At 51.2% G+C, this 26,502-nt stretch overlaps 1 protein-coding gene across 1 annotated transcript in view; it reads left to right on the forward strand.

The window, feature by feature from the left end:
• Positions 1 to 6: 6 nt before the first annotated feature.
• The window catches only part of Fignl2 (fidgetin like 2), a 31,494-nt gene continuing 4,998 nt past the window's right edge, over positions 7 to 26,502 (forward strand). The window contains 3 exon segments of the mRNA XM_029566887.1: positions 7 to 208; positions 7,806 to 7,936; positions 25,931 to 26,501. Of these exon segments, the coding sequence (XP_029422747.1) occupies positions 201 to 208; positions 7,806 to 7,936; positions 25,931 to 26,501 (710 nt within the window). The 5' untranslated portion in view covers positions 7 to 200.

The following is a 26,502-nucleotide window of genomic DNA, read 5'->3' on the forward strand; positions in this document are numbered from 1 at the left end:
CACCCCTTGTCCGGCCACCCCCACTGCCCAGTCCCGCTCCCGGCCGCGGCGGCCGCAGCAGCCGCAGCAGCAGCGGCCCCAGGATGGTGAGCACCGCCGCCCCCCAGCCCTGGCCCGTCGCCCCCGGCCTGAGTTCCCGCCCCGGTCCCTGGGCCGGACGCCCCCCCAGGCCGCGCACACTCACCTAGGACCCGGCCGGGATGCCGAGGTAGGCTTCGCGGGCCGGGGTTGGGGCGGGCGCGGGATCCCGAGGGCCGGCGGGGGTCAGGGGGTGGTGACTGCTCCGTCCGGGTGCCCAGAGCTTTGTCCGCTGGCGCGGGGCTGCGCGAGGGCCGGAGAGGGTGGGGGCTGCGGGGCACGGGCTTCAACCAGGCAGAGGTCGGAGGGCAAGGCCGAGAGAGACCCGAACGGCTGCGTGGGAGCCCAGGGTCACTTCCCGGGGGGAGGGGGCGGCCGGGGATGGGGATCGCCCCTGGGCTGCCCACGGGCACCCTCTTCGCCACCCCGGGTAGTGCCGAGGTGGTCCGCGGTAGCGAGAAGCCGGCTCTGGGGAGTCTTCCGGGCTTGGGGTGGGGTGGGAGCCAGGATTTGCGGGTTCGGGTCCCTGAAGGATCAGGGGCCGGAGCCCGAGGGCCGACCCGCAGGCCCCTCCCACTCCGTCAGGTCTTTGTCCAGCGGACCCTGTGTGTGCGGGAGGGGGTGGGGGCTGGGTTACTGGCCTGGAGATTCCCCAGCATCGTGACGGGGCAGTGACAGGAGACTGAGGCTATTTCGGTCCCTGCGCCCCGAACGCGCACTCCCTTCCTCTCTCTCAGCCCGGGGCAGCAGAGTTCTAATTCAGAGTTAGGGTGTTGCACTAAGTAGCTCAGACTTTCACCCTCCGGCCGCTGGCTACGAGGAACCCCCTGAAGTTCCCAGCCCTAGCGAGGGCCCCTTAAACTTCCCCAGCCGTAGAGCCCATTCCAGCTTTACACAGATCCTCACGTAGGAGCCCCTTGGTAGAGGGTCCCTCGTAGATTGTTGGGTACACAGTAGGTGCTTAATAGATGTTGGCTTGCTACCCGACCTGTCACGTCCGTGGTCCCCACTGGCGGAGGGCCTGCGGAGTGGGTGTTCAGTGCGGGGGCGAAAGGGAGCGGCCAGGAGCCTGCGCCCCGCGGCGGCCCGGAGCGCAGGGGTGGGTGGGAAATCAGGATTAGGCCGTGGGGCTGTCAAGCTGCCGGCCTGTCTCCATGGATACCTAATTTGGAGGAGAATAGAGGACGGAAGAATGTTTGTGTTGTTCGCACGGGCTGCCGCGGTGGAACGGGCTCCTGCTCTCAGCCCCGCGGCGAGGAGTGGGGCACCCAATTCCGTCCCGGCTTTGGGTTATGGTATAGGGGCTTCTCGGTTTCCGGGGCGCGAAACCTCCCGGAACCGCCCAGTATTTGGAATGGGCCTGGAGATGCTGCAGTCCAAAGACCTCTGACCCTGCAGGGGGAGATGCGGACACTTCCAGAGTTCAGTCCGAACCTCGTGAGCATCCTCCCAGAACCGCTCCCCTCCCAGAGCCTCCTAGGCCAAGAGCGGACGCCGTTCTCTGCTGGGCCTTAGCCCCCTCAAGGGCAGACGTAATAGGCTGCTCGAGGTTGCAGAGCCGCCGGGTCCCAGTATCCGGGAATGAGTACTCAACGGCGGAGAGAGCTCTGGGCAGGGTGGGGCTTTTGGGTCACCGAAGAAAGGGGAGGGGCTTGCCTGGACGGCTCCTCTGGATGGTCTGACAGGCCTCGTAAATCCCCCTTACCCATATTTAACACCATTTCATTTATTTCCACTTGATTCCACTGGTGCCTGCAGCAGCCAGAGGCGACCCTCGTGCCTTTTCTTCACTAACTTCTGGGCTAAACCTTCTTGGACCAAAGGGAATTTAGTTGTTTGCAGTAGAGTTGCTTCTGGTCAGGCCTAGATAACCTCCAGTCCTCAGCACCCCCCACCCCATCTTCCCAGGAGAAGAGGGGCAAAGTGACAGAGAGATGCGTTGTCCCTTTGAGGCTCCACAGTCTTTGGCAGTCTGTGACAGTGACTGGACTGAGGGTTCCTTAGAGAATTCCAGTACACAGCCGAGGTCAGGGGAAGGGAGAGGGAGACAAGAGAGAGGGACTCAGACCCTAGCATAGTGTTCCAGAGTCTTTTCCTGCCTTCCCCCTGGTCATCCATGGCCACAGCTTTTTATGGATCAAGAGTCCCTCCGCTCCCCTCCCCTCCCTGGGCCGCAGCTTTATTGCTAGATCTCAGGCTCTCCACGCAATTTCACGCCTCTCTGCCTTTGCTCCTGCTGTTCCTTCAGCCAAATGCCTTCCCCATTGTCCCTGTCTTGCCACAATCTCCTCATTCTTCAAGGCCTAGCTTGGATGCCACATCGTCCCCCTGGGTAGCCTCCTCAGAGTCTCCAGCTCTTGTCACTTGCCCCTCCCTCCACAGACCCTTAGCCCTGCACCTGTGCCTCTCTTCCTCCATTGTGGCTGTGTCCAAACTAGGCTCTGCCTCTAGGCCAGCATATATACTCATGCCCCCCTGCCCCATAGGGCTTGGTACCTTGTAGGCGTCCTGCAAATACTGACTGGCTGAGTAAAAGGAGTTTTGTAAAGGGCTTTAGCCAGGTGCAAAGCCTTGAATCTAGTCACTTCCAGGAAAGAGGCCTGCCCTTCTGCATGGTGGAGACCCCTGAGTGGCTCCACTCCTTTTCTTCCTCCCACTTCTCTCCTCCTCCTCCTCAGTGACCCTCCCCACTCCCTGAGTCCAGGGAGGACTTTGCCCCTTTCCTTCCCCACAGACCAGCATTCTTTCCCCGACATTATCACCCTGTTAAACAGAGAGGCAAGTCAGGATCCATATGGATTACATTAACAATTACTTACTGCCACCACCAGCTTCTACTTCCTCAGTTCTGGATCCTGAGGAGCCCTGCCTTCCCTCTCCTGTCCATTGGTCCATTGGTCAGGAAGGAGGGCAGGGGACAAGTTGGTTGGTTCCCCTCTCCATCTCTCTGAGCCCTCTAGTAGAACTCTGTCTCTTCTTGCCTTGGCATTTAATGACTCTGTCACCTTATTTAATGAAAACTAGGGTCTGTACAGAAGCCTGACTCAGGAAGGTTCCAGGGCTGTGTCCTGAAAGGCAGACCATAGTTGGGCACACCTGTGGTCTGTTGCCTTGAGATCTGCCTGCCAGTGGACAGGAGCCAGAGACAGGAGTGAGCCACTCTCTCTCTGCTGACCTCCTGGGATCTTAGACTTGGATTGACCCGCTCTATCCTGGGATCTGGAGAGCTAGTGAGGGACAGCAGGGCAGAGAGACCCCGTAAGGCTGTGTGGCATTGAATTCCAAGGCTTTCCCTGCAAAGAAACAAGATGTAGGACTGGGGTAAAACTGGGTGTGCTTCACACTTGTAATCCAAGCTCTTGAGCAGCTGAGACAGAGAATTAATATGAGTTTGAAGCTAGCCTGGGCTACATAGTGATTTCCAAGTCAGCCTGGGCTGCAGAGTGAGACCTTGTCTCAAAAGGGTCAGGGTATATCTCAGTGGTAGAGATGTACGTATGTGCTTGTGTGTGCATGTGTACATGCGTGTGTGCCTCTGTGTGTGTGTGTGTGTGTGTGTGTGTGTGTGTGTGTTTTGATCCCCCCGCCCCGCCCCAGGGGAATAAAACAAGAAATCTAAAAATTTCCTGGAGCCACAGCTGAGTTGACCTGCAGAGTGGGTGAGGCTTATGTTTAAACACACACAACCTAAAAATCTAAATAGAGAAGGAGCCTTCAAGATTACACATTGTGGGGTCACCAGGGTAGAAGTTAGCTCAGTAGTAGAATACTTGCCTGTAACATATGAGACCCTGGGTTGGCTCCTTGGCACTAGAGAGAAAACCAAAACTATCTGAGGGTCTCTAACTTTTGATTTACAGAGCCCTCAGGAAGACTAATGAGAGTATCTCCAGAAAAGTGCATTGTCATTAATTGACACCATACTTTGCATTCTCCTTTAGAGGGCTCTCGAATCCCTGAAGTCTATAGGGAACTATATCCAGAAGCCCTCCCCCAGGCCAGCCCCTCTGAGGTTCTGAAGGCAGCATCTGGCCTGCAACCCAGGTCTCTTGATGTCTGCTTTGTGTTCATTCCATGGCCTTCTGGCAGGGACAACATGAACCACAGGCCAGGGATGCAGAGTGGTGGTGCTGGGCTAGCTTTCAGTTGGGAAACTTCACACTGCCCAGCTCAAGGGTAGACTGCTCACCCCATCTCTGACCATGGGGCCTAGAAAGAGTTTGGCCAAAGATTTTTGTTCTTTAAGGCCCTGCTTCTCTCTAGGATCGAAGATGAGTGTCAAGAAAGCTTTGCTGTTCTCAGAGCATCTCCCTGAGTTTCTGGGCAACTGTTAACACTCTTGTGACACTTAGTAAACACCTAGAATGGTATCCTGTTCATAAGCATCTCAGAAGTGAATGAGGCAGAAACTGGGGTATCCACGTTCTAGTCTTGAATGAATGGATCTGTGAAGATCTGTAGAAACACAGGTGAAAGGGCTCAAGACTGTGACTGCTATCAAGGCCGTGTTCTAAGGCTTGACACACTAAGAAGACTGACTGCTCTGGGAGCCATTGGGTCCTTCAGTTCTGAGCTGCGGAATGTTTTAGAATTCAACTGGTGGCAGGAGGTAGGTAGGAGTTCATAGAGAATAGAATTGAGCCCAGGCCCAACCCTATTTCATTTTATTAATTTATTTATTGTAGAACTGGGTATTAAACTCAGGGTTTTGCACATGCTAGATCAGCACTCTTATAGCTGAGCTCCATCCCCACATCCCAAGCCCCATTTTATATTGACTAGTCCTGGACTCTACCCTAAGGATGAGCCCTGAGCTGAAGTAACCAAATCAGGTGTGACCCTGGAGAAGTGGCTGCTCCATTTGAGTCTCAGTTTCTTCATTTGCAAGCTGAGGACGAAAGCTTCACCTTTATTTCTGCAGCACAGGCAGGCCCACTTCCAGTGGCCTATTCAGTGACTCAGAGTCCAGGCACTTCAGAGAGCTACCTCCCAGAGTAGGAGCAAGAGGTATGAAGGTTCTGTTCTCACAGGTCTTGGCCACACTGTCTCTGAAGCTGTTCTAATGCAGCAGAGAACAGGGCTCAGGAGGTAGGAGGGCAGGGGAGCCAGCATGGGTCCCAGAAGGAACTGGGGAGACAAAGCCTGCTTTCTCTGTCCCCACTCAGTACCTGCCACACTCAGACAAGTGATGATCTTAATCACTTAATCAGCAGTATAAAGAGTCAGCTACATTTCAGTCTTTGCCACTCTGGACTGGACACCTACCTACTGTGGTGTCCCAGCACTGTGCAAGGTCTATCTTAGCCATGCTCCAGAGATGCCAGCCAGGGTCCCTGTCACTCCCCCGACAACAATTGGGCTTTCACTCCTGAAGTCAGTCTCTCTCTCTCTCTCTCTCTCTCTCTCTCTCGCGCACGCGTGCGTGCGCGCTCTCATTTTTTACATTTACTTATTTAGTGTGTGAGCAAGTATGTGTGTACCCTGGTGTGCCTGTGTAGGTCAGAAGGCAACTTGGAGGAACTGGTTCTCTCTTTCTACCATGTGGGTTCCAGGGATTGAACTCAGGTCATTAGACTTGGCAGCAAGTGCCTTTACCCACCGAGCCATCTCATTGGCCCTGGAGTCTCTCTTAAGCCTCAGCCTCCCACAATAGCAGGGAAGGCCAGGGGATGTCTCCAGCCCTGGTGTTGCCTGCCACAGGCACCTAGCACAAATGGTGTCTCCTGACCTTGTCCAAGAAGCCATTTATCCAATACCCATTGTTTTTAAATTTTTACATTTTTTAAATTTAAAAAATAATTTTTTTTGTGAATTTCATACATTTTGATCATATTTAGATTCCATTCTGTACTTGCACCCCCTTAGTACCCCCATCAGAGAGAGAGAGAGAGAGAGAGAGAGAGAGAGAGAGAGAGAATCAAGTTTGTATCCCCAAATGCTCTTCTATATGGATTCATCCATTGGAGACTGGAGTCTGGTCAGCCTACTAAAAATCTTACTCTTAAATGAGACTGAATCTCCCCTTCCTAGCAGCCGTCAGTTGCCAGTAGTTCTCAGCTACGCTTAGGGTTTCTTACCTACTTCCTCAAGTCTATGTTAAGAATTTGTCTGGCTTGAGCTTACGTGGGACTTGTCCATGTTATTAGCATTGCTGTGGATTCATATGAGTAACTGACCAGCTGTCAGGAAAACTGTTTCCCTGTGGTCATCTACCTCCTCTATCTCTTATAATCTTTCTGCCCTCTCATCCCTGAGCCTTGGGAGGCAGAAGTTTGATACAGGTGTCCTATTCAGGAATAAGCAGTCTGGTTGTAGCCTCCTATTCTCTGCACGTTGGCCAATTGTGGGTGTTAATCACCATCTTCTGTATAAGGATCACCTCTGCTGAGAGTTGAAGGATGCATTAGTCTATGGGTATAACAATAAGCCATTAGGAGTCAGTTTCATACTGTATCTATTTAGCAGAATAATAGTATAAGGCTTTCTCATATGGCCTGTGGGCTGTCTGGCCTCAGGCTCTTAGGCCTGATATCAGTGTATGGGCTCCATCCTATGAAGTGGATCTTAAGTCCATGTTCTAGTGTGTTTCTCCATTGCTGTGACAAAATACTCTGACCAATACCAACTTGGGGAGGAAAGGGTTTATTTGTCTTACATCTCCCAGGTCACAATTCATCAGGGAGCCCCAGGTAGGAACTCAGGGCAGGAACCAGGAGGCAGGAGCTGGAGCACAGGCCATGGAGGAACGCTGCTTACTGGCTTGCTCCCCTGGCCCCTGCTCAGCCCGCTTTCTTATACAATGTAGAACAACATTCCCAGGGGTGACAACACCCACAGTGGGCTTGGCCCCTCCCACATCACTCAACAATCAAGAAAATGCCCCCCAGACATGGCCACAGGCAGTGCCCCAGTTGAGGCTCCCTCTACCCAGATGTGTCAAGTTGACAACTAAAGCCATCCAGCACAGTTCAATTAGAAAGTAGTTGATTACTACTAGAATATTTGTGCCACTGTTGCACAGGTAGGCGTATCTTCCAGGGTAGTTGTAGCTTGCAGGATTCATCCTGGGTAAGGTTCATGCAAAAACTTTCTCTTTAGGTAGCTTGTATAGCACCTTCTGGAAGTAGGCAGTAGAGCTGAGGCTTTGAAGTCAGTACCAGCTTGATTTCTTTCTCCTTGTCTGTTCTACAGTTCATGTTTGTAGTGTAGTCAGCAACAGGGTCTTTTGAGGCTCTGGTAGATAACCAATGCCTGGTCAACAGCTTCAAAAGAGGGAGTCCATTCTTGCATTGGGCTTGGTTGTTTTTTGAGACAGTGTCTCACTGTGTAGTTCTAGCTGGCCTGGAACTCAACTTTGCTGAGTAGAAGGGAATCTTCAAGAGCCTGTGAGCTGCATGGTGGCAGCTGAGAGTGAGTTAGGGTGAATTAGACAGAGGCTGTGAGGGGAACCCAACTCCTCCACAGCAGGGCTATGCCCCAGCTAAATCCTTGGGAGGAGGTTGTCTTGGGGAGGCTGCATCAGTGGGAATTAGCAGGCAACTGGGACAAGGGTCATTGCTTAGGGATAGTCAGCCTACAGCTCATAGTCCTGTTTGACCCTTAGATGCTTAAGAGTCTAGGGAGGTGTTTGTTTCCTTGAGGTCAGTGGGTAAAGGAAAGTGGTGATTGTAGTTGCAGTATGCGTCCTGACCCCATCTCTCAAATTCTGTGGCCCTGTCCCCACCCAGCCTGCAGGTTAGCTTCTACCAGCAACAGATGGGCTCTGCAGGGAGTCTCCCACCAGGAAAAATCACCTCTCCTGCTCATCTCCTCAGGGATACAGTGACTCATGGTGGCTGGATGTCTCTAAAGAGGACAGGTACTTTACAATGAGTACAAGTTTATTTGGCCCTTTATTATGGGAGCTGAGACATCTAAGTACATAGGGATGACCTCTGGCATGGGCCTGTTTGTACGGATCATAACATGGCAGAGGGACACATGAACATTAGGCTGAGACAGAGAAAATGGGCCCAATGCACCCCACTTCCACTTGCATGGTGACTGCCCACTCTGACAGTGCTATGTATCCATTCTTTTTTTACCTTTTTGTTGTGGGAAGTAGTGCTGGGAGTTACACCCAGCACGCTAGCTGTGCTAGTCAAGTACTCCGTCACTGAGCTATGTTCCTACGCACACAGATCCATTCTTGAGGGCACTGCCCTCATGGTCCAATCACCCTTTAAAGTTCCCACCTCTTTTTAAATTTTTTTTTAAGTTCCCACGTCTTAATCCTGTTACAATGGCTCTCTCACTCTCTGTTTTTGTTATTTAAAAATATTTTATTATTTTTATTTTATGTGTATGTGTGTATTGCCTGCATGTATACAAGTGCACCCATGTCGTGCAATGCTGTGAGGTCAGAAGAGGGCGTCGGATCCCCTGGAACTGGAGTTACGGACAGTTGTTAGCTGCCATATGGATGCTGGGAATCAAACTCCAGCCCTCTGTAAGGGCAGTCAGTGCTCTTAATAGCTGAGCCATCTCTCTAGTTCCTTTGTTTTTATTTTTTGAGATGGGGTCTTACCCTGAGGGCCTAGGCTAGCCCAGAGATCACTGTGTAGTCCAGGCTGAGCTCAGTTACTGTAATCCACCTGCTTCAGTCTCCCAACTGTTGGGATTACAGGTATAAACCACAGCACCTGGCTTCAGCATGAATTTTATCAGGAACATTCAAATTTACAGTATGGGGCCTTCCTCTAGGAGAGTTTCCTTTCTAGGCAGTGCTATGGTGGGGGGTGGCTTCTCTTCTATCTCCTGTTTCCCTGTTGTAACACCCTCTTCAGGTCTGAGTTCGGGGGCACTTAGCCCCTTATGGAGAAAGATAGCGTTGTGCCAGTGGGATATTGGGGTTAGGGGCATAGCAGTTCAGCTTGGGACTCGGTGAGTTTCCAGCGGGCAGTGGGGATGCAGGAGAGCTGTGCAAAGGACTGTAGAGCCCCAGCATAAAGCCTGCTTTGTATGCCCAGTATCCCTGCTGATGGGGAGCACAGCACCTTAAGAGCTTCTAGAACCCACAGGTTTGCTTTCTAGGAGGCCAGAAATCTTTCGTGGAGCCTTGGCTATTTTTGAAGGGGTGGGGAGTTGTGGTCACTTTTCTCAGAGTGTGACAGTGTCTCTAACCACTATCTAGGGTCAGTATTGAGACCAGAGCCCCTTAGACCTGGGCTTGCTTGGTCCCAGGGGAACAGCTTTGAAGGCTGCTGAGCTCTGGGCTTGAGCTAAGTGTGGGAGGTGGTTCCAGGGAGACCGATTAGGAGGCTGGGGATCAAGTGATGCTCCCATGTTTTTAGCTGTTAAATAGAATGGCATTCTTGTGGGGACTCTGTTTTAGCCTGGTGACTTAGACAAGGGACTCTGCTTCAGTTTCCTCACCTGTCATATGGGAACTCCGTCCTTGAATTCTTGAGGATTAAGTGACTGGCATGTGTGAAGTGTTGAGTCTTGTTCTGGTGGTGACTGTTTAGTCTTTTCTTAGCACCCTTCTCCCAGTTTCTTCTGCTCTCTGTCCCTGTGGCCCTGCAGCTGTGGGAGCCACCCCCTTGAGGACAGTCCTGCCCACTGAACGCCCAGGTGGACCGGCCAGGCTGCATAGCTGAGTGACTCAGCTCAGGACCCCAGGGCTAGGGGGAAGCTGGGAAGGCTGGGGATACTTGGGTGAACTGCCCAGGCCTGTCTCCTTACCTTTGGTCTGCCAGCACTGTGGGGGTGTGTCTCTCACCTACACACAGGTAGAGAGGGACAACACATTTGGGACCAGGGAAATAGAATCACCCAGACTTAAAATTAAGGCTTTTGGAGGCTATATGGCACCAAACTGGCCTGGCTGGGTGGAAGAGAAGCATGGGGTCTGGAGGAGACTGGGCTTCTGGCCTGAGACTCGTGTCTCAGGACCTTTGAAGAGTTCACGCATAAGAACTGTTTTCCAGTGTTACTCTTTTCCTTTGTAGACTGGTACATTTTTATTTATACATTGAAAACAGAGTTTTGAGAACATACCACAGATTTCCCAGCTGCAAAAAGGACCCATTGCTTCAGTCTGGCCAAGAGCCCTGTCTCCTGCCCACCAAGGGCCAAATCCCGAAGGAAAGTGAGTGCTAGGTGTAGACCCATAAAGAGACAGGTTCTGCTAGGGTGTTGCCCAGTCCCAGAGTGTAGAACAGTGGGCAGAACAGCAGGTGACAGCTGCCTTCCCTAGCTGCTTCTGTCTGTCCCATGGGTATTGAATCCTCAACATCTTCTGTTGCTGCCTCCATAGTAAGGGAGAGGACCTGAGTCCAGGTGGGACAGAGCACAGGGTTCAGCTATAAGATCTTGACTACAATGAAAAACTAAATAGTCTCTTTAAAAAGTAATTGAAGGGGCTGGAATTGCAGTTCAATACAGATTGTGGACTTGCCTTTGTTTAATATCCAGCAATCAAAAAGAAAAAAAAAAGTGTGGTTGGTTCTAGGACCCTGATGGACACCAAAATCCAAGGATGTTCAAGTTACATATACAAAGGGTTTAGTGTTTGCATAGCCTATACACATCTTCCTGTCTGTGTCAGCCGTCTTTATTGGTATGATGCCTAATACCTGTCCTCAGTGCAGAGTAGATCCTGTGTTGATGCTGTTATGACGCACTGTTTAGAGAATAATGACAAGTCTGCACCATGTTTAATGCAGATACAATTTTTTTCCAGAATTAAAAAAATTAATTTTTTTGTGTATGTATGGATGTTTTGTATGTGTGCATGTATATGAGGGCACCACATATGTACACTGCCTGCAGAGGCCAGAAGAGGGCATCAGATCCCCTAGAACTGGAATTATAGATGGTTGTTAGCCACCATGTGGGTGCTGAGAACTGAATCTGGGTCCTCTGCAAGACAGCCAGTACTCCTAACCACTGAGCCATCTTTCTAGCCCCTGGAATATTTTTCAGTTATTTGAATCTGAGGATGCAGAACCTGCAGATCCAGAAGGCCAACTGTACTGAAATCGGAATTATTATTATAAAATAGCAGTATAGACTAGCCCTTTGCTCTAAGGCCCTGGTCTTTCTATCCCAGTTGTATCAGGGGAGGTGATGAGAGGGAAGGGATGGGGGTATATATAGGGGAGAGCAGCATGGGGTGCTGGACCAGAACAGCTTGCTCTGCAAAGATTCACAAGCAAGGTTAGTAAGCAGGGGGCAGGACTTAGTTTAATAAGTGCTAGCATATGTCAACAACACATTTGAGTGGCAGGACAGAAGTGCAGGGAGCCAGGAATGGCCTTACAGTCTAAGTGGAATAGCTGCCCGAGAGCTCCCCAGTACAGAACATGGGAAGTGTTCAGGGTAGAGAGACCAGACAGAGCAGAGTCCTGGCAGAATGTGCAGAGATGGCCCAGAGATCAGACTGCTGTGGCTGAAAGGCCAGAACAACCAGTCTGAGACTGGACAGAAGGGTGAACTGATCTCCATCTAGGGCCGTTCTCAAGGGTTCTGCCCTTCTGTGGTTTGGACTGGGGAGCCTCCCTGACAGCAGGCAGGAAGGCAGGGAGCTGAGACAGTGGGTTAAAATGTGAAGCCAGCTGTGGGGACCAGTTCAGAGAATGTCAGTGGGACTCGATGACCCAAGTAAATGGGCAGTGGTGGCCAGAGGTGATGACATAGGGTCTTGGGGATTCCAGCTTAGGTGGATAGACGAATTCTGGAGGAAGAAGGTAGAACAGTTTTCTGGGTCATGTGACATCCAAGATCTCTGGACCCCTGGGGGGACCATACAGATTCTTACCTGAATTTCTGGATTGTCAGTCCCAGGGACAGTAAAAAATGGAACTCAGGATAAGTCAGGTCTGGCCACTGGGCTCTCCAGAGGGACCTAAAACCCAGGCTCATAATCTTGCCTGGGAAGTTTTGCAGTGACAGTAGGGACATCATGAAGGCCCTCGGGTTCTTCCCTCATGGGCAGAGAAGCGGATGAGAGATGTCCCAGGACAGGTTAGAGGTCCCAGGGGCTGCTGGGACAGCCAGAGGAGCCATCTTCAAGGCTAGAGCAAGGAGCTGGAGCCCAGTTGGAACCTGCCTCTACCCTGTCTCCTGCCTGCTGAGCCCTGGTCCCCACCAGCCAGCCTTGAAAATGCTACTCCTCTTTCGGGGGGTCGGGGGGTGGGTCAGGCTTTCTGTGAGTAGGTATTTCACACTGGAGGAGAGATCAGAGATCCAGATACGTGTTCCCATCTCAGGGGCTGATTCCATGACCTGTGTTCACTCCCTGCAATAGATGAGCTATGAGTGGAAAGAAGGACTGTGACCTCCAGTGGTCCTTGGAGCTTACTAGAATGAACTCAGAATCCCTTAGCCCTGGTCAGTCTTTGCGCTAGCTGTCAAACACCTGCCTTGCTCAGGTCCATGATGTGTGGAGACTGAGAGCAGCAGGTGAAGGTGAGGAGGAGTGAAAAGGGGACGGTGGTGTCCTGCTGTGGAATGGGCTCATACCATAATTGTCCTCCTATGGGGGAAAGCAAGCCCCCAGTGAGTGTGCAGTGATCTCTGATGGCCCCATCTGTCCTTGGGATTGGATGAAGATGAGGATGGGGGACCTGCTCATCTAGCCTCTACTAAGATCCTTTCTGCCCCTTCACCAGGGCCCAAGTAACCCTGTCCCTGGCCTACTATGATCTAACCTGCTGCAACTGTAGCTCAAGGGCGGTTTTGCAGGGTGGGCTGTGCTACCTCCAGTCTGTCCCCAGCCCAGGACTCATTTTTCTTTCTTTTTTCTTGTCTTGTCTTTTGTTTTGAGACAGGGTTTCCCTGTAGCCCCAGTTGGCCTAGAACTCACTATGTAGACCTGGCTGACCTCAATCTCACAGAGATCACCTGCTTCTGCCTCCCAAGTACTGGGATTAAAGGCATGTGCCTCAGTGCCCCAGACTCATTTTTCTTCCTCTTTTATTTTTTAATATTTTACTTATTTTTATTTTATGTATAAGAGTGTATTACCTGCGTGTATGTAAGTGTACCCATGTTGTGCAATGCCAGTGGAGTTCAGAAGAGGGCATCAGATTCCCCTGGAACTGGGGTTACTGTTGTTAGCTGCCATGTGGGTGCTGGAAATAGAATCCGGGTCCTCTGCAAGAGTAATGCAGAGTCAGTACTCTTAACTGCTGAATCATCTCTCCAGCCCTGACTCACTTTTCTTGACCTAGGGAACATTTGTGTCTGTTCCTGCAGTCCATCTCCAGCAGGTAAGAGGGATACACTGAGGTCCCCCACTGAGGTCCGTGGCTGATTACCTGGAGCCTGACATGGTAGTATTTCGTTTAAAAGAGAATACTGGTTAACTAGAATGACTTTCTCTTGCTTAAAACGTAGGCAGGAGGTAGAGGATTTGTGGGGTTTTTCTGGGGGGGGGGGCAAGGACACTAAGTAGGCTGGTTCTCCCTCCTTTACTTTACCGGGAGATTGGCTTATGGACCCCATGTCCCACAGCCCTGACTGACAGCTCTGTGTTACTGGGTATTGTCCTGCCTTGGGGGCAAGATGGGGTGGTGGGAGGACAGGGCTCAGTACATCCCTCAATAAGAACAGCTCTGGGAGATGGCTCATGGGAGACCTGGGTGGGGCTGTTGGGAAAAGGGGGTGGGAAGAAAGAGAAAGGCTTTGAGCTGGAAAAGTGATTAAGTCAGGCCTGGCAGCCCCAGGGCAGCACCAGAGAAAAAAGCTGTGATTCATTGAGGTGGACAAAGGTTTGTTGGGGCCTAGCAGAGGTGTCCCCAAAGGCAACCAGATCCCAGGGCCTGAGCCCTTGGGGTAGAGCTGACTTGGCTCAATGTTAGGGGCCTGTGTCCTGCATGCCTTCGTTCAGCTCCTTAGCACCTTCTCTGAGAGCAGGTTGGGGGAGGGGAGGAATGGGAGCCACCCCAGCCTCCTGGGGGTAGTAGAGAGGCTGTTTGATCAGTGAGTGTGTAAATCAGGATTTTATGGATTGCTTATTCACTGCTGGATTTGGAGCCCCCAAATTCCTCTGGGCCCCAGAATGTGGAGCTTCTTCCTGGGAGGTGGAAGGAAGGCCAGCTCCCCACAGGCCCCACCTTCCTGCTGTGGCTCCTCCCAAGGCCCCAGGCGCTTTGTCGGTGGAGGTTGAGCAATTCAAATGTGCTAATACACTCCCTGGGGGCCACTGGACAGTGGGACTTACTCTTCAGTGTTGTGATTGGCCAGAGACCATGGGGGTTTGTAGCAGCAGCTGGGAGTTTGTGTGTGTGTGTGTATGTGTGTGTGTGTGTGTGTGTGTGTGTGTGTGTTTGCATGCATACATGCATGCATGCATGCCTGTTTAAGGGAGGGAATGGGGGGGATGTCCACCCTGCTCAGACCACTGGACAGAGACAAAGGATCTTCAGCTAGCCTAGAATGAGGATTAAGTTCAGAATGTGCCATACCCCTACCTGGTCCAGCTGGTGAGGGAGTCTACCTGTCCATCACCTCTACCTGGTCAGGCTCAGCAAATGTATGCTGAGTGGGTGGGTGACCAAGCACACGAGTGGTAGCAGTTTTAACTTGGCTATCCTCTGGAATACCCAGCACCTCTGGATTCCTACATCCCCCACTAAGATTCCCCATTGTCTCCGCTCTCCCCACCTTGCTGAGATTCCCTTCATCCCAGGCCTGGCCAGACATCAAGGCTGGACATGAAGGACTGTCCAGGCCTCAGGAGACACAGCTGTGACCCCCAGACTCTGCTACCATTCGACAGTGCTTTCACTGTGTGACATTTCTCCCCGTCTCCTGGCCCCCATCTGTCCTTGGGATTTGATGAGGATGAGGATGGTGGGCAAGGTGGGGGAGGGGTGCCGAGCAGCTAATAGGAGAGGGAGGCACAGCCAGCTCAGAGCCAGATGACAAACTGCCCTGTCCTACTGTCCCCTGCTCTTTGGCCTGCCCCTCCTCTCTCCAGGCAGGCCAGACGGGCTGGGCGGGGGGAGGGGGTGGGCCCAGTGAGGCCGAGCCATCTCAGGGAGAGTCCAGGGTGGCTGTGAACCTGCCAGGGAAGCTGAAGACGTGATCTGCATCCTGAGGAGGCCATCTGAGGAGCTGACATCAGGGTTCCAAAACTAGAGCTGTCCTATAGGAGTCAGGGAGCTGCCTGGCTACACAGCAGCGTCGTAGTGGCGACCAGAGCAGTTCCATCCAGAACTTTGCATGGTGATGCCCAATATGGAGCTATGCACATGGTTTTTGAGCCCCTGGAAAGTGGCCAGTGCTACTGAGAAACTAGATTTGAATTTATTAATTTTTAATGGATTTAAGTGTAAACCTGGGGCTGGAGGCTGGTTTGGACACTGTAAGAGTAGAAGCTATGCATGGGGATTTAAGTGAAATGCTTGGGAACAGGTGGCATCCCTACTCCATCGTTGACCGTGTGGCTTAGGACCTTCCTATTATATGCTACTCTTTCTGTATTCTGTTAGGCTGCAAGGAAATGTTGTGTGTGCTCTTTGTGGTTAGAGAGTGCCTGTGCCTGTGGGAGCTGAGCTGTTGTCAAGTGACTCTGGACCATAGGTTGAACAACCACAATAGGAAAGGACTGACTGTATCTCTAGACTGTAGGAACTTTCATGGGGATATCAGTCCAAGAAGCCTTCTTGGAGGAGGGGTGTAAGATGAAGTCATGCTGGTGCAGAGCAGCAGCCAGGGGGTGCACAGGTAGCTCGGCCTTGGAGCCTAGTCCTGGAGACCTGTTAATTTTGATCCTGAGCAAGACCACTTGGACAAAGGCTGGGGGGTGGGCGGGGACGGACTAAGGCACTCTTAGCAACTGTTCCGGCCTTGGCAGAATCCCTGTCCCTCACCCAGCCTCCATTTCCATATGTTGGGGAGAGCAATGCCTGTCAGCACAGTGAGGAGGGAGCCCAATGCCAGCTGTGAAAGTTTTTGCAAACCATAGATGTCTGGGAGAAGGGAAAGACCTACTCCTCAAGGGTGCCAGCTCCTGGCCTGACCTCTCAGCACAACAGATGGTCACAGCCTGGCTGTGGCCCTGACCGCGGACACAGCCAGGGATCTCTTTGCTGCCCCCTCCTCCCTCCAGTGTGTGTGTGTGCATGTGTGTGTGTGCACACACACATGGCCCAGATGGGAGCCACTTGACCAGCTTCACTCAGGCTGACCTCCTGCTGTTTGGCATTTGACATATGAGGAGGCCAGGGCCAGTACCCACCCCCATTCCCACCCTGGAGAGGAGCCAGGCTGGCGGGGAGGCCTCACTACCTCCAGGAAGCAGGGTCCCAAGGGCCCTGATCTCTTTACCATGTGTCCGTGGCCTTTGATGGGAATTCCATCGCCCCCTTTGTCCTCTCTTAGACGCTTGCAGGAGGGGAGCAGAGGGAAAAGAAAAGAAAAAGGAAGCCAGGTGGGTCCAGAGAGCCAGGATGAAGGCCTCTGGGCTCTAGGCAGGTCAGTGCTGAACTTTCCTCGGTGTTCTCAGAGACAAAGTCCCTTCTCTACCTATTCCTGAGCTAACTCTCTGGCTTCTCATTTTGCCATCTTAAAGTGAGTCACCCCCATTTCTTCATTTAGACATGGGTAATTCAAGCTTCTTTGCCCGTCAGTCTGTCCATCCTTCCATCCTATGACCTATAACAGATCTGGCAGGACTGCTCAGCCATGGTAAGGACTTTGGCTTTTAATCTGAGAGGGATGGGGGCCATCAAAACTTTTGGGTAGAAGTTGAGGCAATGGCTTAGTCATGTAAGTGTTGAGGACCTGAGTTTCATTCCCAAACACTCATGTAAAAGCCCGGTGCCACCATGTAGTCTGTAATCCCAGCACTGAAGGGCAAAGACAGATGGATCCCTTGAGCTCTTTGGTTAGCTAGCCTAGCTAAATCAATGAGTTTCAGGTTCAGTGAGAGATCCTATCTCAAAAAATAGGGTGGAGGCTAGCCAGCATCAACCTTCAGCTTCTGCACGCACTCACACATGCATGGGCTGTACCTGCACCCACACACATACGTGCTCACATCCACATCCACATGTACCTATGCCGTACACACACCAAAAATAAAAAAAGAAGTTTTTAAGGAAGAATAATAAAATCAGGCAGTTCTCAGGGGTTGCTGTGTTGAGAACAGAGAAGACAGTCTAGTAACTGGAGGTGACAGAGATGTCCATGGAGGTGATGTCCATGGAGGTGCTGAGAAGGGCTTTTGTTTTGAAGTCAGTGCCAGTTGTCAGCCCCCAGTGTGAGAAAAGGGTGAATGATGGCCCTGTGACATCTGCCTGAGCCAGAAAGGGTGAGGCTGCCATTTCCTGCCGTGGGGAAGACTGAGGGTGTGTAGGGTAGGTGGGTAGGTAGCCAGAGGTTTGATTTGGGACTTGTTTTTGTTTTTGTTTTGGTGTTTTAAGACAAGGTCTTATGCAGGCTGACCTCAACCTAAAGATGTAGCTGAGGATGACCTTGAACTCCTGATCTTCCTGCTTTCAGGTCCCAAGTGCTGATATTACAGGCATGTGTACCACACCCAGCTTTGATTTTGAGACTTTTTCATTGTGGCAATTAACTGTTGGCGTGGAGGCATCCGGAAGAAGCTTGCATCTGCTAGCCATGGTGAGGTGCATTGAGAAATGGGGGCTGTCTAGGTAACATCAGTACATAAACAATGGTCAAAGTTCCAAGTCTTGATGTGATCACCTAAAGTGTGAGAGAAGCTGAAACCCAGGCCTGTGAGGCCAACTGCCTAGAAGCATGGAGAGCAGCCAATGAGGCAGAGGAGGCATGGTCATGAGCCTGCTGTTCATATTGGCTGAGATATGTTGTGTGGGAAGGATGAGGGTGTAGGTGGTGGAGTGCTGGGCATGAACACCTAGTTGGACCATGCTTAAGATGAAATGAGAAGAGAGGGATCAGAAATAGTAATATGGAGCTCCAGTGGTGCAATAGGTTAGCGTGTGGTACTTGTACAGAAATAATAACTTTTAATAGTAAATATAAGTAACTTTTAAGCTGTTGGTTTTGAGGTTTAAAAAGCAAGCAGGATGTAGTCAGGAAGATCAAGAGATTATTCCAGGCTTCCCCCCCCTACAGTGGGAGAAATCACAGCATATTGTGGGCTGATAAGGAGGCAGTGGAGAGGGGGAAATTGGCCCTGCAGGAGAGAGGAGAAGCAGGGACAATTCCATTGAGTGTTAAAAGGGGAATCAGGGCCCAAGAGGAAGCCCACACACATCTCATCCGTCCATCTGCCCTCTGTTCTTGCCGACAGGAAGACTTTATCCAGCCTCCCCTAGGAAACCAGGGGTTAGTTAGAGATGGAGGGCCTAGAGAGGATGTAGGAAAGAAGTAAGGCTTGTCATGGGCTGTGAAGGATCTGAAAGACTTAGTGAGCATAGGTCATGGTGGGTGTATGGTAGCGCATGATCCAAAGGCCTGTCTGTAGATCTAAGTGACAGAGCCTTAGGCTTTTATGGGGAGGAAAGGTGGCTTACCTTCTTGGGCTGGTCCCTCTCAGCAGACTGTGTTGTTCACAGAGGACAAGCAATTTGAGAATCCCTCCAACAAGGAGCTTCGCTGTCTGGACTATTCTCACCATCAGCCTATTCCCCTAGCCCTGTGTTCTTTCCATGCCCCCTCACCTCCTCTGCTACTCCATGATCTTCACCTTGACTCTAGGCCAGGAGTGAGGTTAGGACAGCAAGGGAGGCTGGTACAGTTCCTGTTCCTTCCGACCTTTGCATGCGTGCCTTGCCACAGCCAGTGCACATGGAGCATGCTGGCTCAGAGGAAGAGATCCCCTATTCTGAGCCAGCCACATCTCTGTGGGACTGCTTTATTTGCAAAAATATTAGACAGGGAGGACTGGGAGCAAATGAGAGGACCCCTGTGGACAGTGCTCCCTGAGCACCGGCACTCCTTCCTTTCTCATCTGGGATGTGGAGTCTGTCTCTTCTGCTCTTCCCAGACCCATTTCAGAGCCTCATGTCTCTGAGCTTCCACCATCAATCCATTCCCCACCCCCTTCCTTTCTTTTTCTAGCCATATGACCATTCAACCAACCAACCAACCAATCTATCAACCATATCCCTCTGAGTCCCCATTAGGACTAAAAAAGGTTAATAGTTGTCTGTGCTTTAAGAATAGCAACTTTTTGTTTTTAGACTTTTTAAAACTGACAAAATATTGGGTATGTTTTGATGTGTGTGTTGTTACAAGGCAAACTAGTTAACATGATGTCCATTTCTTCACATAGCTGTTTGTGGGGAGAACTCTTGAAGTATGCTTTTAGAAGTTTTCAAGTATACAATGTATCATTTTTTCTTTAAATATTTATTATTTTTATTTTATGTGTATGGGCATATTGCCTGCACTTGTGTAAGTGCACCCGTGTCATGCAATGCCTGCAGAGGTCAGAAGAGGGTTTTGGATCCCCTGGAACTAGAGTTAGGACAGTTGTTAGCTGCCATGTGGGACCTGGAATCGAACCCGGGACCTCTGCAAGAGCAATCAGTGCTCTTAACCACTGAGCCAACTCTCCAGCCTCACAATGTATCATTAATTATAGTCAATACAATGCATCATGATAGCTCTTTATTCTTCCTAACTCAAAATTATTTCTTGGCCAATACCTCCTTACTCCCTCTCCCTCCTTTACGTCTTCTCCTTCTCTCTTCCTAACCATACCCACTTAGCCGATTAAGTCTGTGAACTTGTTACAATTTGAGTCAATCCTGCCTCTCTACCAGGTAGCACATGGTAGATTGCACCCTCAAGGCATATGAAAGTGTTGCGTGGCTACAGTTTCTTTTCTGGCATCCTCTGCTAATGCCTAGACGTACATTAAAGCCCCATCCACACCAGGCTCTGTGCCAGGCCTCAAGCCTGAGGATCCTGCTATGCTAGGGACTGTTCTCTGGCCTAGGGGAGAGGTTCCTGTGTGGTGGCTACAAGGGTTACACAGTCCTCCAGAGTCCCCATGTCACTCTTTCCTCTCTTTCAATAGGTGGGGGTTGGCATAAGGGGCAGGGTCCAGAGGAGTGGGGGAGGTCCAGTTCCAGCTTTGCCAGGGGCTGCAGACCCCCCAGGGGACCAGTTGTAAGCAGCAGACCAAAAAAAAAAAAAAAAAAAAAAAAAGCCTGTGACAAAAGGCCTGTGGGAGCCTCGGTGAACAGATTAATGAGATCGCCACACGGAGGCCCCACAATGGGATTCTCCACTCAGCCCCTTTGTCCCAGGCTGAGATAATGGGCCTGAGGAGCTTGCCTAGAAGGGGGCATTGGCCCTGTTCCACATAGGCCGACAGTGTCCAGCTGCCCCTCTCTACTTTGTCCCCTTGTCCCTTTTTGCCCCTTCCCTTCCTTCCCAGTGGGTAATGGAATCTTGAATCGTAGAATTTCTGAGGCTCTGAGGGGCTCCTGGGGAGTTGGAGAGGGGTGTTGACATTGTGTGTTTGGGGGTCTGTTCCCATCCAACCCTGTCTAAAATTTATAACTTGATTTTTTTTTTTTTAGAAACCAGTTAGAGTTTAGTGAAATGTCTGAGGTCTTCCCATTGGAACCAAGCACTACTGATAGATGAGGAGAGTAAAGCTTAGAGGGTTGAGGTCTTGCTGGTGGCCGCACAGCGACAGCTTGGTGTCTGCTAGGGGTTAGGAATAGAGTAACAGAGCCTGTGTCAGGTCTGGTGCCTAGGGATGTGTGGGGCACCCTTAGGACTTATCGGCAGTAAGACTCTGGGAACTCAATGCAGGAGGGCTTTGACCAGTTGTGAAAGATGAATCACTTTCTTGGCAACCCTGGAAGACTTCCTCAAAGTGAGATGTGGGGTTTTAGAAATAATTTTGCTCTTACATCCAGCACTTCTGTAACCACTGTTGCTGTTAAGTTTGAAGTGATGTTGCTCTGTGGGCAGAGCCAGGGAGGGGTCTTCACCCTGAGCAGTTGTAGAAAAAGAGTGTTTTCCTCAGAGTTCCAACTGCCACTATGAAAGGCCACAAAATCCAAATAGAATACTGTCTGCCTGCCCTGGGGCATGTGTAGTTCTGTGACAGACAGCATGCACAGGATAGGTACAGTTCTTCTGTTTGGTCAGGAGGATACGCATTCTGCTGTGAGGTTTGAAGATGAAGTCCATGGCACTAGAACACAGCTATGACTACAAAAAAATACAGAGACTATTTTCTTAGGCCAGGAAACACAAATGTTGACATACACGGTGAGCAATGTCTGGTATGGCTCTCTCCCCAGGCTACAAGGACAGAGGACTTTGGCACAGGCAGTGCTGGCAGGTGTTAAAGGCCAGAGCTTTGACTCCTATCTGCTGTGACTCTGGAGCTGTATGAATTCCTCTGCACTTCAGTCTCTTGTAGCATGGTGTGCTGGATAGCTTGTGTCAACTTGACACACCTGGGTGGAGGGAGCCTCAATCGGGGAATTGCCTCTATCGGACTGGCCTGTGGCCATGTCTGAAGGGCATCTTCTTGACGAGTGATGTGGAAGGGCCCAGTCCACTGTGGGTGGTGCCACCCCTGGGCAGGTGGGCCTGTGTTGCATAAGAAAGCAGGCTGAGCAGGGGCCAAGGGAGCAAGCCTGTAAGCAGCGTTCCTCCATGGCCTGTGCTCCAGCTCCTGCCTCCAGGTTCCTGCCCTGAGTTCCTACCTTGGGCTCCCTGACGAACTGCGACCTGGGAGATGTAAGACAAATAAACCCTTTCCTCCCCAAGCTGGTAGTGGTCGGGAGTGTTTTGTCACAGCAATGGCAAGAACAAACCAGGACACATGGTGTTATGACACAGAACAGGGGTGTATGGGGGCTGAGAAATGGCATGGGGACTATCTTATTTTGTCAGAGCTGGAAGGAGTCTTCTGGCCCCCTTCCCCAGACTGCAGGTGAGTCACTAAGCCAAAGATGGGCAGTGCATGGGCTTGTAGATTCTGCTACTTTACACTGGACTGTACTTTCCACACATCGTTTTAAATCCTTACAGACCCTCTGCCTGGTGTGTATTATGCCCTTCTAGAGAAACTGAGGTTCAGTGAGGTTGGATAGACCTGGCTTCAAACCACACCTCCCTGATTCAAAGCTTCGAAGTACTCTTACCCAAGTCCTGGGTCTTTCCTCACCTCTGGTTCAGCTGATCTAGGGACTGTAGGATAGACTATGAGCTGGAAGGGAAGCAGGAGGGTTCTGTAGGAGCTTGAGGGTTGGTGTCTATAGCAATATTAAGGACTGGTGGGACAGAGAGTAAGCACTCTCTATTCATGCTGAAGAAAAACCTGGGTGCCCTGATCTGCCAGGGGCTCCTGGGACAGACCTGTTCTGTATTGTGTGTCCACGCACAGGTCCATGTGTTGGGAGCCTGCACAGACATGTGCACATGGCCCTACTATGCCCCACTCCTGCAGGGTGGTGTGTCTTCAGGCTCCTCTCACTATCATTCGAAGCCTGCATGCAGGTGAGAGAGTCTGGCCCCCCACCCCCTCTTTGGTTGGGCCTGGTCCTTGGGCAGTTGGGTTCTGTCTAGAACTTTGTCCTTCCTCTTGATAGGTCTGAGGGAAATACAATGCTTAAAGCCTCTGTTTAGCAGAAGTTTCTAGATGAAAGGCCCCTTGCTTCATTGCTAGACCACCTGGAGGACCTGTAGTAGATCCCTATCAACATGTGTAGAGATTTCATAAAGATGCTCAGAGCAGGGTTGGCAGCTAGTGGGGACCCAGGGTCCAGGGAGGTCATTTTGGAGATGTAAAGTTATACTTGCTGTGGGAAGCCATTACACAGGTTAGGATGGATCATTAACCAATGGGACTCAACCAGGTCCCAGCCTAGGTCAGGATGGGGTCTAGGGCTGAGGTGAGTGGACCATCAGGTCTTTTGGCCTACAAGGTGGATCCAGATGTAAATAAAGGTGAAAATGGGACCAGAGGCTTCACTTTTCTTCCCCATGGCTAAAATGGAAAGAAAATGACCTAAAGTATCTGAGGAGACAGGCCAGTTTGCTAGTAGTGTGGGTGACATGTCAGATACCAGGTCCCCTAGGGGAGGGCTGAGTCTTGGAGAAGAGTAGGTATCAGGCTGGGAAGACAGGTAGGGGAGTGGAAGTGGCCTTGGGATCGATCCACAGCCGGATGTGGAGCAGTTCCCAGTAGGACCTGGGATGAGGACTTGAGAGATTACTGGGCAGCGAGAAGCAGTGGAGTATGGCAGGGGAGGAAGTGATAAGTCTAGACTTGGGTCCTTACGTGCCCTTCCTCCCCTGCCACATTAGTGTGCTCAAGGGAGACACTGTCCTCCAGGTCACATGTCTTTTCTGGATAACCAAAGAACCCATGCACAGGTAACAGTAAATGGGGAGGGCCCTGAATTTGGTGTAATACACTTGTACTTGTATAACTGATGCCACTTCGTGTGACCTTGCAGTCAGATCACTTGTGAGTTGATGTCCCAGGAAATTTCCCCCTTGACATCAGGTCATGGGTCTCTTCCTTGCAGACCCCTCGGCAAGAAAGTTGCACACGCCCCTCATCTCTTGTTCTTCCCTTCTGCCTTTGGTGCTGTGTCACCTCCCACAGGGGAGCAGAGTAACCTCTAGAATTTAGGTGCTGTCCTTTTAAGGCATTAGTACATATAGGCGCATGCCTGCCCTATGTGGACCATCAGGGTATTTTGGTTACAATGTGGATAGAAATGTAGATAAAGGTGAAAATTGCGCCAGTTTTATTTTCAAAGGCTGTCTTGGGTCACTGATGGCAGGTCACAGTTACAGAAAGTAGTGAGAATGAACAGTGGTGGTGATCTCTGGACCAGCTCTTGCCAGTATGGCCAACTGTGCAGAACCTGAGAGGAGCCTTGGCCACTTTCAGCATCTTCCATTCCTCCTGCATATACCCACCTTCAGGAGTTGAGAAACCTCATTTCTCTGTGCTTTCTGTAGTCTCAGCATATAGATCTGTATAAATGCACTGTGTAAGAGTCCTACTTCTAAGGGAGGCACCACAACAGCTCTCTGCATTTATTATGCTATTTCTCCAGTGGGTGGCAGTGAACACAGTGAGCTAGTCCAGTCATGGTTTGCTTGTTTGTTTTTGAAAAGAAGCTTTGCTATGTTGCTCAGGCTGGTCTTGAACTCCTGGGCTCAAGTGAATCTGGGGCCTCAGTCTCTTGAGTACGAGGACTACAGGTGTGTATCACCACATCTGGCTAGCTCTGGCATTTTGAATGTGCTTCAAATGTCTCCATTTGAAGGAGCTGTTCTGTGATCTGGGATGCATTGCTTCCTGTAGCCTGTCTGGTCCATCACTTCCAAGGGGCAGTAAAGACACTAATTCTTTGGTGAGGCCTTCTTGGCCAAAAGTGGCATGCACCCCTATTTTACTTCACAGAGGATGTTGCTTACCTGACTTCTCTAGCTGGTTAACCATCCTGGTTACCTTTTAAGTTAATCCTATGCCTAGTAAAGTACTTATGATTTGCTTAATAAAAGTTTGCGGAGAGGGGTTTGGAGGTAGTGTTTATCTGGCATGCACGAGGCCTTGGGTTCAGTATCCCTCCCCAATGCTGCAAAATACATATATACACACCAACAAAAATGCCGAAGAAATGGAAACCTGCTAAATAACTTAGCAAAACTTATGCTGGAGAAATAATCATCACAAAGCCTGTGTCTGGGTGTTCCATGGACTCTTGTCTTTGAAATTTTATCCTAGGACCAGGCTAGCTTACCTGAGCCATGTGCTAGGACAGCTCTTCAGGCCCAGAATCCCTTTTACCAGTTGGTGACTCATACCTTGCCTGGTGCTAGAGGACAGCATAGGATAGCTTTGGGACATTTCTGCTGTGTTTATATGTCACAGAGACATTGTTTATTACACCTCACAGATCCTTTCACAAGGTCCTCCAGTAAAGGTTCTATGATTTCCACACGAGGAACATTTTGTATTTTGCAAAGTGAATCTGATCATACTTTCCGGTTTATTTGGTGACCAGGAAGCTCAGAACAAATCTGTGATCTGAAGATAGAACCCTGTTCTTTGAGCAAGTGAGGCAGGTGTGTTCGATCATTGAGCCACACTCTAGCCCTGTGATGCACTTAATGTGATCTGCAAGGCTTTGCACTCCCAGATCTCTCCCAGGGTAAGATCTACCCATTCTTAAACTGTGCTTGTGTGGTGTTGAGACAGATTTTGGATGACGCAGGTAGCAGCACCTGCCCAGGGCCCACAGCCATTACAAACAGCATCTGCACAGGGTTCTAGCTTCATTAGACACAAGCTGAAGGAAAGCTTGTGTTAAGGCAATGAAAGCTGCTAGGCCAGCTGTGGTTTCAGGGGTGATGGGCGCTGTCACACTCCAGGGCACCTCTGACCTCAGGCCCAAAGTAGGCTTTGGATCTCAGGGAAGGCAGAGGTGGACAGAGAATCTGGGAATGTCAACCTGTTGGGTCACCAGGCTAAGAACCCTAGGCAGGCCTCATTCATCTTTATGAACCCTGGTACCTCTTCAGTGGGCAGCACATAGTGGGTGAGCAGCAAGCTGTGGTTTTTGACTCTTCACTGCCTGGCCTTTCACTTCATTAGGACTGAGTAATGAGCCTATGTTCTATAGAGGACATAGCTGGTGTGGCCAGGTAACTGTTGACTGGAGTGTGCAGTTAGGGCTAACCATGGCATTTCTTGGGCCTTCCTGGTGTGGAGGAAACTATATACAAAAAGTTTAATTCTGGTGGCTAGCGGGAAGGCCAGGCAAATGGGAGAGGAGGTGGCAGGTGTTAGAAACCCAGCCTTTGGCTGTTTAAGCAGCTGGTCGGTGGGTCCTCAAAGTCCCTGCAAGAGCTCACCTCTCCCTTTTGCCTGCAGCTCTGTCGAAGATGCACTGGACACCGGAACACGCCCAGCCCCTCAACCAGTGGCCAGAGCAGCACCTGGATGTCTCCTCCACCACCCCAACACCGGCCCACAAGTTGGAGCTGCCCCCAGGGGGTCGCCAGCGTTGCCACTACGCTTGGGCACACGATGACATCTCTGCCCTCACAGCCTCCAACCTCCTCAAGCGCTATGCCGAGAAGTACTCGGGGGTCCTGGACTCCCCTTATGAACGCCCACCCCTGGGCGGATACAGCGACACCACCTTCCTCAACGGCGCCAAAGGGGACCCGGAGCCCTGGCCCGGCCCGGAGCCACCTTACCCCTTGGCCTCACTCCACGAGGGTCTCCCGGGAGCCAAGCCTGGCGGCGGGTCGGGGGGTCTCGGGGGCTCCCCGGTGGTAGGCGGGAACCTGGCTGAGCCGCTTTACGCCGGCAACGCGTGCGGGGGCCCGTCGGCAGCACCCGACTATGCGGCGGGCTACGGGGGCGGGTACCTGCCGCCTGGCTACTGCGCGCAGACGAGCGCCGCGCTGGCCCCGCCGCCCCCTGCCGCGCTCCTGCAG

The sequence above is a fragment of the Nannospalax galili genome, unplaced genomic scaffold, assembly GCF_000622305.1.
Source record: "Nannospalax galili isolate Female #2095 unplaced genomic scaffold, S.galili_v1.0 scaffold979, whole genome shotgun sequence".
NCBI lineage: Eukaryota > Metazoa > Chordata > Mammalia > Rodentia > Spalacidae > Nannospalax > Nannospalax galili.